This window comes from Melospiza georgiana, chromosome 2, assembly GCF_028018845.1.
Source record: "Melospiza georgiana isolate bMelGeo1 chromosome 2, bMelGeo1.pri, whole genome shotgun sequence".
In the NCBI taxonomy this organism is placed as follows: Eukaryota; Metazoa; Chordata; class Aves; order Passeriformes; family Passerellidae; genus Melospiza; species Melospiza georgiana.
In genome coordinates this window covers 23,204,347-23,217,439 of record NC_080431.1, presented here as the reverse complement: position 1 = coordinate 23,217,439, position 13,093 = coordinate 23,204,347, and the positions used below count along the sequence as shown (strand labels likewise).

Here is a 13,093-nt window from a genome sequence, read left to right as displayed (position 1 = left end):
AGCGAAGGTGAAGAGCTGAGACTTCATGAGTGGGAGTCACAAACTGGTGGGGGAGGCTCAGGCCAATGAGCACGAGGATATTACATAAAGGTAGTCAAGTACAGACATGCCATCTGTATGTTACTGGTTTTTAATGAAAGGAATTAAGATTATGTGGGGGGTGATATATGAAGCTGGCACTGTAATGAAATTCACAGTTTTCCCCAGCATTCAGTTTGAACTTTAGCTCCAGTATTTTCTGTTCTTAATTTTTAATTAAATTCATATTGACCATTGTTGCTAATACCATCCTCCTGACTGGGCATGAGGTTCCACAGGAAGGAAAACCAGTTGCAGCCAGATGAACCCAGGTAGGAAAGTAACTGTGAATATATTGATGAGCTTCCAACTGCAGTTCCATTTCCTTACTGTTTGCCTGCTTGAAAACACTGTGCAACCCAGGCTACTCACAGAAAGAAAGGAGAATTTTTTTCATGGTCACACATAAATGTGCATACTTGTGCCTCCCAAAATGCAGCCTAACCCCAGAAACTGTACCAGTGGCTTAGCTAGGCAAACCTGAAGTTCAAGCAACACATTTTAATGGAGCACTCACTAGCAGCTATTCAGGAGTATCTCCATGGGCCTAACAGCTTTGGTAGAAAGTGTGTCCCGTGATTCCAGTGAAACACATCAAGAGAATCAGGATGTATGGGCACAATTTATATCTGTAAACAGAGAAAACCGTAACAAATAGAATTTTCCAGCAACAACAGAAGTTCAGCAAAGTTTAGCAAAGATCCTGTTTGGATACAAACATCAGTAAAAGCAGAAAATGCAGGAAATATATAAGGCAAAAGTTTTATTTTCTGAAGTGTAAGTACGTCCTTAGCATAATTTAAGTAATCCATTGCTATTGCAATTCTGATTGCTACAAAATTGAAGGTAAACTTTTTGACTGCACCTATTGCACACTTTCTCCACAGCTGCATAATAAAACCCTTCTGTATCAAGAGATTCTTTACTGTGATTTGCTGGTCTGTAGGAGTTCAGTCAAATGAAAGATGCTCCTTGTTTGCGTGGTTCTATTTTATAATCCGCGGCATATCACTCCAAGCTTGAGACTTCTTTTTGGCCAGCTCCATCCAGGATGGCTGATTGGGAGCAGCATTACTGGCCTTCTTCAAGTGGCTCATTTCCTCCTTATCCACCAGTGCAGGTGATGGAGCTACTGGGAGCAAAGCACATGGGCATTTTACACTTACCTGCTGTGCAACTAAGCACTCTCTTTTATTAAATACTTCCCATGCCTTGCCCTGTGGTAGAAAATCTTTACATTTCACATGGAAACTTCTTGTGCAAAAGTTATTGAGAAAATTACCCGTACTGTGCTCTAAATAATACAATGGTTTTCTCATCATTATTGTATTTTGATCCCTAAATTTACCAAAACTCAACATGATGACCTGGATTCCTTGTCATGCCCTATGTTAACACCCAGGCCAAAGAAGAGAGTCTTTTCATTAGCTAAAGTATTCACATGTGAATTCCTCCTTTACTCAGCCCCCAATTCACAGGAATTTTATTACTTCAAAACTTCTGCCCTTCTTTCAAATTTGAATTTACCAAAGAGATTTATAACAAACTCACTGTGGGAGGACTGATGGCCAGACAGTTTGTGATTGCACCACTCCTCAGCTTGCTGAGGCAGCCACATTTAAATTGAGTGCTATTGTAAATATTTTTGTTTACATTTTACACTGGGATAGTGCATTTGGGCCTCTGTCCTGTGAAAGGAACTGGAGCTCTTGATTCACATTTCTTTCAACACAAGCTTTTGGCTACCCCTTTTTACTCTTTTGCTTGTAGTCAAACTGGTCAGAAGAATATAAATAAATAAAACCTCAAATAAAATAATAAATAAATAAAACACCAAATAAAATCCCAGACATAAGTGCTGAGAAAACTCTTTGTCCTGGCTGATGTGGGGCTGAGGAAGAGATTAGGATCTAGCCCCTACTCCTTTTGCAGCACACTCAAGTAGGATTTCTTCTGACAAGGGTGAGAGGTAACAGCCTACATTTTAAGAATTTTGTTTCTTACCAGGGACACAATGTGACAATGAATTGGTTCTCAGCAGGGACTTTGTTTCAGACTTGGTGTCTTTCCTCTGCTCTTCCGAAGTGGTTTTAGGTGCCACGTGTGAAGGTTTACTCCATTGTTGTTTCACTGTCCCCTAGGCACAGAGAGGGATAAAATCCAAGTAATTCAGGGAGAATGAGTTCAGTTTGGAAGAACACAAGCAAAGCAGTGGATGGGGAGCCTGCCACAGTTCAGCAGACATTGGTCCCACTCCTCTCCCTTGAGCCGACACCTGTTCAGAAAGTTAAAGTGTTTTCAGGTAATATCCATGGAACTCAATTTTACTAACTGAAACTATCTCAGTATCTCTTACCCATAATGGTCAGAGTAGATAATTATAGTCTTTACTGCAAAATGTATTCCTTTGCACATCTCTACAAGCATACACAGGATTTGGAAACAGCCTCATTCTCTCATGTTCTCCTTCCATCTCCCAAATTTTGAGGGCTATGGCACTGTATTTTTGGACAGTTGGTGGTAAATGGATTTTTCATAAAAAAGAAGTCAAACATATCCTCCAACAGATTTTCTTGCCCGTATCAAAAACTACCCTGAAGTGATAGTGCCTGGTGCCATGTGGGAGAAAGAGAAAGTGGGAGTAGTACAGTGGCACCAAGCTTCACATGCTGCAGTCAGAAGAAATCTTGGCATGTTTCTCTGCTAGCTGCTACAGGGAAATAAAATGCATGGCATGAATTTCAAGGATCATTGCCAGCTAAAATCTGGAGTTTCCTGTTCTGACATAGAAACTGTATTTTGGGATTGTGTTGGGCATTACTGCAGTTCAGAAGTTGGCCTAGACATCTTATTAGGTATTATTTCTTGTTAATCTAACCACTGCTATTTTTCATCACCTAGAAAGCATCTCTTATTCCAGGATATAATACACCTGTCTGGGGTGCTAGCAGTGCCACCTGAAGCAAGAAAGTAGGTCATTTGCACTGGGTATGCCATACTGGTGTAGGGGACACATGCTGCTGCATCAGAGCAGGGTTCTTATTTGTGCAGGATGCAAAAAAGGCAGCAGGTGAGTGTTCTGGATCCATGCCAAGCACTTCCACTGGCACAGCTGTGTCATCTGGGAAGATCATTAGCTACAGGAATCACCCTGTTTTCCATGGGATCTCTGAAGAGGGAGTGTCAGCCCAGATTCCATGGCACCACATGGGCTTCTGAATTATCCACATACAGGGAACCAGAATTTGTATATCGGCAATCTCTGCAAATGCAAAAGTTATTTTTATCCTATTTCACTTCTCAGGGCTATAAAAATTGTTACCTAGGAGCTTCTGGGACCAAGCTGCTCATTCAGAGTTAACTCAGTCAGGAGGTATAAGAGGTTCAATGAAAGGCTGTGCTTAGAAGGGTAGTTAAAAGAGAACACATTTCCTCTGCATTGAGGAGGATCAAAGACTACAATTTAGCACTTCCTTTTGGATATTTCAGCATGCAATACATGTGTTAGATCTGGTGGTATGCCAAGAAATTTTACACACTTCACATAGTTCCAGGATTTTGATTTCTTGGAGACACAAAATTACATATCTGAACAATCAGAAAACTTTGAATCTGTAACACATTTATGAGAACAGTGTCTTTTTCAGTTACAGTTACACTCATTAAGTATCTGTAATCATTATGGCATGACTGGTAACATAGCAGTAGATCCAAAGAATACCACAGCAGGTGATACAAAAGCATCACAAATTTGTACTGCAAGTACCTCTGTTTGTTCCTTTCCTTTATTCTGTTTCTCTGTATTTGACTCATTATCTGGAGCCATGAGCTTTCCTCTGTCGAGTTCCTTCTCCTGGTGCATGCCCCTCTGTTTTTGCCTTGCAATGGAAATCCAGGCTGGCTCTGTAGGAGTGTCAGGATCTTTCCCAGGGTCTCCTGCAGCCATGGGGGAAGACACGCTTTTCTCTGTTGACAGATTGTTTATGTACATGGTTAGAGGAAAAAGAGTTGTAATCAGCTTCAGTTCATACTTTCTCAATGTACTGATCGGCCCCAGAATATGAAACCAGCCTGGATAAATAGGAGTTCTGTTTAGTTTGGTCTCCAGAGAGCAATTTTCCTGTGCTCACAGGTTTAAGTTATCATTCTACTGGTGAGAAACGCTTTGCATCTTTGTTCAGCTGGAGTGGCAGTGTCGCTGCCCTCATGTGAGGGAGATGCAGAAACATGAATGAAACTTCTCTAATCTACCCCTTTCCCAAGGTCTGCCCCTTCTGCTCTCTCTCCCACAGCACCTTTGAGACAAGCAGCAGACCATGCAAAGGTGGACACAGAGGGACTGGGGTGTTTCAAAGGCAAACTTCTCCCCACTGTGGCTGCTCTCAGCTCCCGCTCTTCTGATGCCCCTGCAGCAGCAGCCCATGCCTGAGTCTGCTTCCTGCCTTCCTTCCAAGCTGCTCCCCTTTAGGAGCAGCTTCCCCACATGCAGCAGCAGTCCATGCCCTAATTGTTTCCTGCCTCCCTTCCACCCCTTTAGGAGCAGCCTCCTCCCCAGCTCTGTGGAGCTCACAGGTACAGATTCAGTCATGGGTGCCTGTGCACAGCAGTCTATGGTGACTGAGCACACAGAAGCACTGCTAAAACCACAGAGGGACTTTCTGGTCTTTTGATGTAAGGTCTACATTGACTTATCCCTGCTAATGCTGACCATGGTCATCATCTTCTGGTGCTCTACCAGAAATGAGACTTGAGTAACACAAAAAGAAAAAAGACAATTTCTGGAGAAGAAAGTCAAAACTACTACCCTGCTGACCTCACAACTGCTACCCAAGGGCATGCAGAAAGAGAAATACCCTGTATTCAAATATTCTGAGAAAGGAAACCCTGTCTAGTCACTGAACAGAACTTGGTCAAGAGAAGAGCCTCAGCAGCTCCATTGGCTCCATCCCCCTGGTTCTCCATTTTTTGACTCCCACTGAACACAAAACTGAGTTTCCCAATGAATGGTAGAACTTCTGTGTAGTTTAAATGAGGAACAAGAATAACAACCTCAGACCCAAGGAGGCTGATTTTACCTTTCCCAGCCAGTTCTGGTCACTGATGTATCAAAATTTACAGAAGGCTCTTGCAGAGCAGAAGTTAAACTTCTGATCCTCAAATGATGTGTGGTCTTGCTCTTTGGAAAAGTTTATTACTTAGCCAGCATCCTGTTCAGGGGCCTGGGAGGAGGCAGACCCAGCTAGAAAGGATTACTGCCCTAGGGTCTCTTGGGGGCTCAGCTGCTCTGCTGACAGTGGAGGCAGCCACAGGACCCTGTGGAGCTGTCAGACATGTTTCTGGAGCACTATGGTCTAGTTTGGTGGAGTTTGGCCCTGCTCAGGAAAGCAGGCAAATGTCTCTGAAGGCACATTTGAGATGCCTCATGAAGACATGGAAGATAAAAGGGATAATGCACTCCCAAGAGCTGGAGTCTGCCAACACAGGCATATTATGAAAGCCCACAAACTTGCTTTGCTCAGGGATTTTCTCAAGTCATTTTTATACCTCACCAGAGAGAGAGTAGTTATTTGAACAAGAAAACATTGTAAAGCCTATGTCAGCTAAAAACTGAAAAAGAGAAAAACCCCCATGCTTTAATGCCAAAGCAAGATGTTTTGCCAGCTGATGCCTGCATCTCCCTTCACATTCACCTCATGTAATCTTGCAGGAAAACCTCTGGAAGAAACAACTCAGAAGTCCAGCTGTGCAAATGCAGCACAGATAAAGCAGGGTCCCTGAACACTGAGGGAGCTGCTCTCCCTCTTGCACAGCGTGTTACTCTAATTCTCTGCATCCCACCTAACCCCCATCTTTGCATGACAGCAGCTCTTCCTCCCATAATCTTTTTCAAATATTTTTTTTTTTTTCCCAATCAGCCTTCTACTGGCTCTCCTTCCTTCCTTTAACAGGATGCTAAAGAATAAGGCTGGAAGAGATCTCAATATGTCATGTAGTCTATCCTTCAACTGCAAGGCAAGACCAGCTGAAAGATCAGTTTCATAGAAACTGTTTCCTCACGAATATATATCTAAGTCTCCTGAAAAAGGACAGGTCTCAGAGTCCCAGAGTCTCCCTAAGCAACCTATCCTATGGCATAGCTCTTTTTTTCTACTTTTTTTTTTTTTTTTTGTGCCTGTTGGGTGAGTTAAATCTTCCTTGCTCTAATTTAAATCTGTAACTACTTCTCCTACACACTATGGACACGAGCAGATTACTCATAGTCTCCTTGCAACAGCCTGTTATGCATTTGAAGACTTAGACCACATTTTCCCTACTTTTTTAACTTTTCTGATTAATCTAATTCTCTAGATCACTCTTTCCTTTGCAGGAATTGTCCTAGAAATCTCCTTCAAATATGATGGTCAGAAGTGGCACTTGAGATGAAACAGTGTTAGCATCAGCTGACATGGAAGGACTACACCACTTCACCTGGAATGGTTTTCTGTACATGTCAGTCAGTGCCCCCTAACTCCCACAACTCTCCAAGACAACCACTAGCAAGTCAAATTCTGCGAGCCATCTTCTCCCAGTGTCTTAGGACAAACCCCACTGGGATCTTAAGTAAAGCCACACAGTTGAAATGATGTGATGTCTGCTAATGCATCTGCCATCACATTCCCTGCTTTGCTTGTAGCCGTGTCCTTAAGCCCATCTGCAGCCATCTGCACCTTTTCAGGTGGTGGGCACTTTGGGCATTGCCCAGTAAAACCAGGTGCATTGCCCAGTAAAACAGGGGCTGTGCTTCCTCAGCTCCCAAAGCTCTCCTGCGGCACTCCTGAGCCCTGACTGAAGGTGATGTCTCATGCTCCTCAGAGATGAGGAGCAGCTCTCTGGCTGTACAGCTCCAGACACACCACCACATGCAACCTCTTCCACCACCTCTTTACCTTCCTTCAATATCTGTAATGTCTTGGTGCTCAAAAACTCCAATGTCTTTGTACTGAAGGTCCTTTTCAAGCCACCCACACTTTTTGATGAGACTGGGAACCTGGCTTCTGCCTTGATGCTGCTAGTGATATACATCTTAGCTGCTGTGACTCCAAATCCCCCTTTGTGTTTTGTCCCATTTTCCCTGTCACACCACAGGAGCTTTATGTAAACATGAAGGTTGTTCCTTCTTTGCTTCCACCACACAATCCACACTGACAAAATGAATGTTATGCCCAGGCTCTATTTACTGCACTACATGTAATGGTCTTATTGATACCTGTGCTTCCATTTCTCTGTCATCCTCATGAGCTTGGGATTCATCCTGTTGTTATTTCACTGTGCATTGCCTGAGATAACAGGTTCCCAGTTCCCTGGGTTCCCAGTCCTGCAGTGATATGTCTGGAGGCTGCTATTATAGCAATGTTTTTCATAAGGCAGACGCTCTAATGAGGGCATCAAGCACCCTTACTCTTCAGGCAGTTCTCCCTGATGAGATGCTAGGCATTCTAGTCATGCCAATTAGAAGGCAGCCAAATTAGAGCTAGGTATTATTCCATAGGAGATCCAAATGTCCCTTTGATAGTAGAGAACAAAAGCTCTTCATTATAATCTTGAAGATTTTATATATATATGTACAGGCCAACTTAGGACAGCAGAGTAGTATCATCTACAGAGGATCAAGAGCTGATCTGCTGCTGGGAGAGGCTTTCTTGTACCTTTAAGCAATTACATTCTGCCCTTGTTCCTCTGAGAGTCTTTGCTGCAGAAAGCCAGACAGGCAGACAAGGCAGGGGAAGTGCCTTATCTTCAGAAAAAACCCATCAGATGCAACCCACGGAGGATTTTCTACCTCATCCGTCAGCCAGAATTACTGTAAGAGTAGAAGAGCATATTCACTATTTATTACCTATCCCATTGCCCAGAGGTCCTTTACATCCTCCCACCTCAAATTAGATAAGGTTTCTTGGCAGTATATATGCACCATTGTTCCAGGCAGAAGGATGAAAGGTGGTGAAGTAATCCAGGAGATAGTGTGGTGAAGAGAGCTGGCAGTTTAAGGTGACCTGAGACTGTCCTATGAAGCTCTTGGTACCCCAAGGGACACAAAGAAGCAAAAAGCTTCCTCAGAAAGTGACTGTTCCCAAGGGAAGAGCTGCTCACACATCTTTCTGGGTTCATGACTGGATGATTGCCTTCAACAAGCTCTGTCTTATCTAGTCATGGGATAGTCCATGTGCTTTTATGGTTCACCCCCTGGCAAGGCACAGCATTTAAGGAACTGGGTAGCCAGAGTGGAACCAAAAGTACTCAAAAGGACGATTTTAACTCTTGCTTCTGCTGCGTGTCACATGCACAACAACTGACACAGAAACTCCCAGCTGGTAAATGCCACTCTTAGGGAGATAACAAAGAAGTACAAAATGCAAGCAGTGGTATGCTCCATCCAAAGCTGAGTCAGTTTTGACAGGTCAGAGCCTCCACAAATGCCCTGTGTTTCATTTCTTTGTTGAAGCAGGGCTGAGCCTCTTCTTTCTGTGTTGCACTTGAGAGATTTTCAGAACAAAACTAAAATCTAAATAATATTCTTCATTTCATATTACAACACGTTGTTTTAAACAATGTGCTATTCAACTCATTCCTTAATAACTTCATAAGCTAATAAAGGATATTGCTGGCAGCAATTTGTCTCTCATTCGTTCACAGCTTTAACCTTGTGATTGCCTCTCTCCCTGGTTTCCTTGGAGCTGGCTTGGCCTCAGGCTTTTTTGAAAGAGAGGAGCCCCTTTTTCCCCTTGGGATAAACCACCAACAATGGAAAGATACCAGGTCAGAACTTGTCAAGCCAGTCTGTGCATAATGTCACCATGTATTAAAGCCAGCAATTACTGTAAGCTGAGATCTGCTGCCTCTTGAAACCACACCCAGAGGCTGCTGAAGCCTTCCCTTCATGTCCTCCCCACAGCCAACAAACACACATGGGACAGTCACAAGGTCAGCTGTTCTTGCTGCATTCTTCACCACTTCCACAGCTTCCAGACCAACCACTGAGGATAGCTCTGAAGCCAAGTGAACCATAGCCACCTTCTCAATTCCCTCCTGCAGATCAGAATCCCCTGAGCTCTCCTCCACTGAGTCTGAAAGCATCAGGACTGGCTGCCTCAGTGGTCCTCTAGAGGGGGGGTACTCCCCTTCTGCAACCCCATTTAATACAGGTATCTGTTTCTCTTAGTATCTTACTAAAACAACTTCCTTTTTTTCCTCAGACTAAAGCTCTGATCTTATAGATGAAATGTCTTCTGCCTAAATATTGTGGAAATAAATGTGTACACTTCTCACTGATATTTGGATATTATCCTGTAATATGTGTCAGACTGGTTGTATGAACAATAAGAGGAAGATAATACATTAATGTACAAAAGGAACTATGATTGACTTGTTATTGTGCATGGGTTTATACACACATAGGAAGTGAAAGAAAAATACCTACTTCTGTCTATTGACAGACAGACATACTTCATGTATTCAAATGCACCTCCCTGTGTGTGCTGCTTATATGGATAAACACAGCAAAGACATATTCAACCATTACCTTGAGATTTAGGGTTTAACTTTGTCTTTTTTAGAGATGGCCTCAGATTTCTTTAAATCTGAGACCTGCTTTCTTTACATCTAAAAGCCTCTGTGCACACAAATTGTAGAAGAGGTTCTTTATGACATATAATTCTTATACTTGGAAAAGAACATCTTATGCCTGCAAGGACTGCAAAGTGGTTATTCTTGCCCTACATGTGTGCAGGTGAAAGGTCAGAGTCAGAATTTAGAGTCTTTTGAAAGTCAAACCACTAACAGCCAGCAAAGCTAGCTTGTAGATTCCCTGAGTGTTTTAAAAGCAAACATACTCAAAACTAATCTAAACAACTTTACACAGGGAGATAACACTCTCTGTATGTAAGTGTCATTGTTTTATAACACTGCTTATGCATGCATATTTAATTCCACACTGTTGTATCTTTGCTCATTTATAAAACTCCAGTTATTTTAAGAAGGGCTGTACAAATGCATATAGCATTTAGAATATCCTGGCCTACATACTTCCCTTTGTTTATTAAAGTACTACATGCATTCATGTCAGTGTTCACACCCAATTCCTTAATTTCAGACAAAGCTATTCTAAAGATTTGGTTAAGAATTTCTGACATTTCTTTCTTCCCTAAGCTGCTCTGAGAGGTATTTGACTTTTGGTTGGATCTATACCACCGATGCCAGAAGAGTCTTTTTTACACAAGAAACTGCTGTTTGCATCAAAGTCTATTTCACTGCTGGAAAACAGCCATGTTGCAAAATAACCTGACACAACAGAGAAAGCAACTTCTTTTGGGGGAAAAAAGCCAGACAGCTTGTTTTTCAGCTGTAGCCTGGACAGCATTAAAGCAATGTCTTTTTGATGTAGAGAAAAACACTTCTCTTGTCATTTCAGAGCCTCTATTTTCCAGGCAATGCACACCAATTTCATTCATCATAACATCCATCGTTCTTCCCTGAGCTCTTTTGCTCTTTTCAGAGGATGTCTGCCCACTACAGCTCCTCAGCTGCTGATTTTTGTTTATCCTAATATGCAGATTCAGACAAGTATTGCCTATGGTTTCGCTGTTGTAATAACCTGTTAACATATGGTAATTGTTTCTGCCCTTTACAGGATTTATAGCAAAGTATCAACTCCAAACAACACAGCTTATCCTTTTAAATCTTGCAAGGACTTGTGCCTTTAGCTCCAGACACTTAAAAAAGACTCCTCCTGGGGTGACTAATTTCACACAGACATTAAAGGGTTTCCTTGCAGCCTGAGAGAGGTAAAGCAATCCCTCAGAAGTTCCCCGGAAAGCCCTGGGGAGCAGGTGTGATGCTTTCACCTGAAGTGGTAAGCCAGCATCCATCAGCTCTCCTGTTCCTTTGGTACCAAAAGTGCTGAAAAGCTTAAATGTGAACTGAATGAACCACATTGCTCCTGCTGACCTCAATGACACAGCAAAATGACTTTTTTGAAATGAGTGTGCATGAGAAGGGAACTGCATCCCCTTCTATCACCATTTCACAGCTTGTCTTGTTTAGCACACAGATTTCCTAACATGCAGGGGAAACTCCCTGACAGCTTAAATAAACAGCATCTCTTGATGGTGACCACAGCTCTTTGAAAAGGCTGACGAACTCCAGGGCCAGGAGACAGCTGGGTGGGTGTAAAGTAAAAAAAAGTGAGTGTCCAAGCAGATCCAGAGCCCAGAGATGCCTGATAAGACACATGTGATCCATGAGGGACTGTGTTGATTGTGTTTGTCGGATTTCTCCTGTTTGCAGTTGCAAAGACACACTCCTGACTCACTGAGCTGAGGGAAACTTTTCAAGGAGCTTAAAATTATGTTTGGGCTGGGCTATTTCCCTGCCAAGGCCTCATTGCATCCCATGACTCTCCTATGCCTCACAGAGGGACATAATTTTGGGAGTCACTGTGCAACTTTTCCAGGGCACTCAGAGGAGGTGGGCACACCTCACTCAGCCATGACTTCAGGTGGCCAGGTCAGGCTGAAGTGGCAACAGCACAGGGAGATGCTTGGTCAGGTGTCTAAAGAAGGCAGTAGATAAGGAAGAAAACTAATTGCCATCACAGACAAATCTGAAGCATCAATTTAAACAACATCAGATCATACAGATTTGGTGTAATACTCTCAGGGGGAGGGGAACACAGCAGGACTTCTCAACCCTGTTTCAAACTCCAGGTGCATGCATCTCTATCAGGGAGACAAAGGCACAACTCCCACCCACAGATCTGTTTTGCAGAGGGCAGTTCTGCATGTCAGGGCAGAGGTTCCTTCATCCTAGGGCTGAGGAGCCACAGGAGAAGCCTGGAGGAGAAATGTGCTCCCTGGCTTCATTTCTTCCCCTTCTTCTTTCTCCAGCACTCATTGTCTTTCACTGCAGGAAGACATTCCAGTCCACCTTCAGGCACTCTGGGACTCAGCAAGAGAGATGTGATACAGGGCTGTGAGAGGGAGCACTGGCACTCCTACTGCTCTCCTCCATACCCTGCCACAACAATCCTGCTATGCTAGGTCTCCTCCTCTCTTTTCCCAGTATGACCCTCCCCAAAATCTCACTCCATCAGAGATGTGGGCATCACAACAAATAATCAACTGCTCAGGGCAGCACAGAAGGGAAAATGCCTTTAAAGGGAGTATTGGGATTATATGAACATGGCCAAAGTCCTGCAAAAATGTCTGTAATGCTGCAGCAGAAGACAACTGAAATCAGGTGTCAGTCAGGTAAGTTGCCTCTGGGACCAGCAAGAGACTTTTGTCACCCTAGAGGACAAGGGGCATGCTGTGCTCTGAGATCTTCTTCTGTTTTGGTGTTTGCCTTCTCCAAAGCTCAGAGACAGACCCCAATCAGGGAAGAGCAACCAGATGGGGGGCAGCTCTGCAATGGCACAGAGGCAGCCTATTATTTACTTGGCCAGCATCTTTTCACATTCATAACATCAAACCCATGCCCATACAGGTCCAGGACAAGGAAGACTTTTCTTCCACATATCAGAAGACCTAAAGATTGACTTTTTCCCCTCTCAGCTGTTCTCTGAAGTGAAGAGCAGAGGTCTCCTGCTAGAACTGCTTGAGTGTGCTTCACCTAACGTGTTTATTGTCATTGCAAAGACCCCAGACAGTAGTGCCTCTTCCAGTCTTTTCTGTTCTCTGCCTGCAGTCCACAGTGTATAATTAGTCTCCAGAGGTCTGATTTTTCTTGATCTCTAACCCAATTATATAATACAGACAACAGGTTAAAATATAACAATCTGCAGTACACACGATCTTATGGTCTCTCCTGCCTTTGAACTCCAGGAAGCTGCAGGGTTGTTAATTTTGGTTTTAAACAAGGAATGAGTAATGAAAAGATAGATAAATGAATAAGAAAACCTCACAGGAGGCAACAAGTAAGTGGTGTGTTTACCATGGCAGGCAGTGGTGGAGCCTCATTGCATTTCTGCCTCAATGCTATG

General features: G+C 43.3%; 1 protein-coding gene across 5 annotated transcripts in view; it reads right to left on the bottom strand.

The window, feature by feature from the left end:
* Positions 1-826: 826 nt before the first annotated feature.
* CRACDL (CRACD like) overlaps positions 827-13,093 on the bottom strand; it is a 62,913-nt gene continuing 50,646 nt past the window's right edge. For 4 of the 5 annotated variants that reach the window (XM_058042982.1, XM_058042967.1, XM_058042995.1 and 1 more), the window contains 3 exons: positions 3,845-4,044; positions 2,083-2,215; positions 827-1,210 (listed from right to left, as the gene is read on the bottom strand). In XM_058042982.1, coding sequence (XP_057898965.1) covers positions 1,065-1,210; positions 2,083-2,215; positions 3,845-4,044 — 479 coding nt within the window. In that variant the 3' untranslated portion in view covers positions 827-1,064. The remainder of the gene's footprint in view (positions 1,211-2,082; positions 2,216-3,844; positions 4,045-13,093) is intronic. The other variant, XM_058042989.1, reaches the window with a different exon arrangement.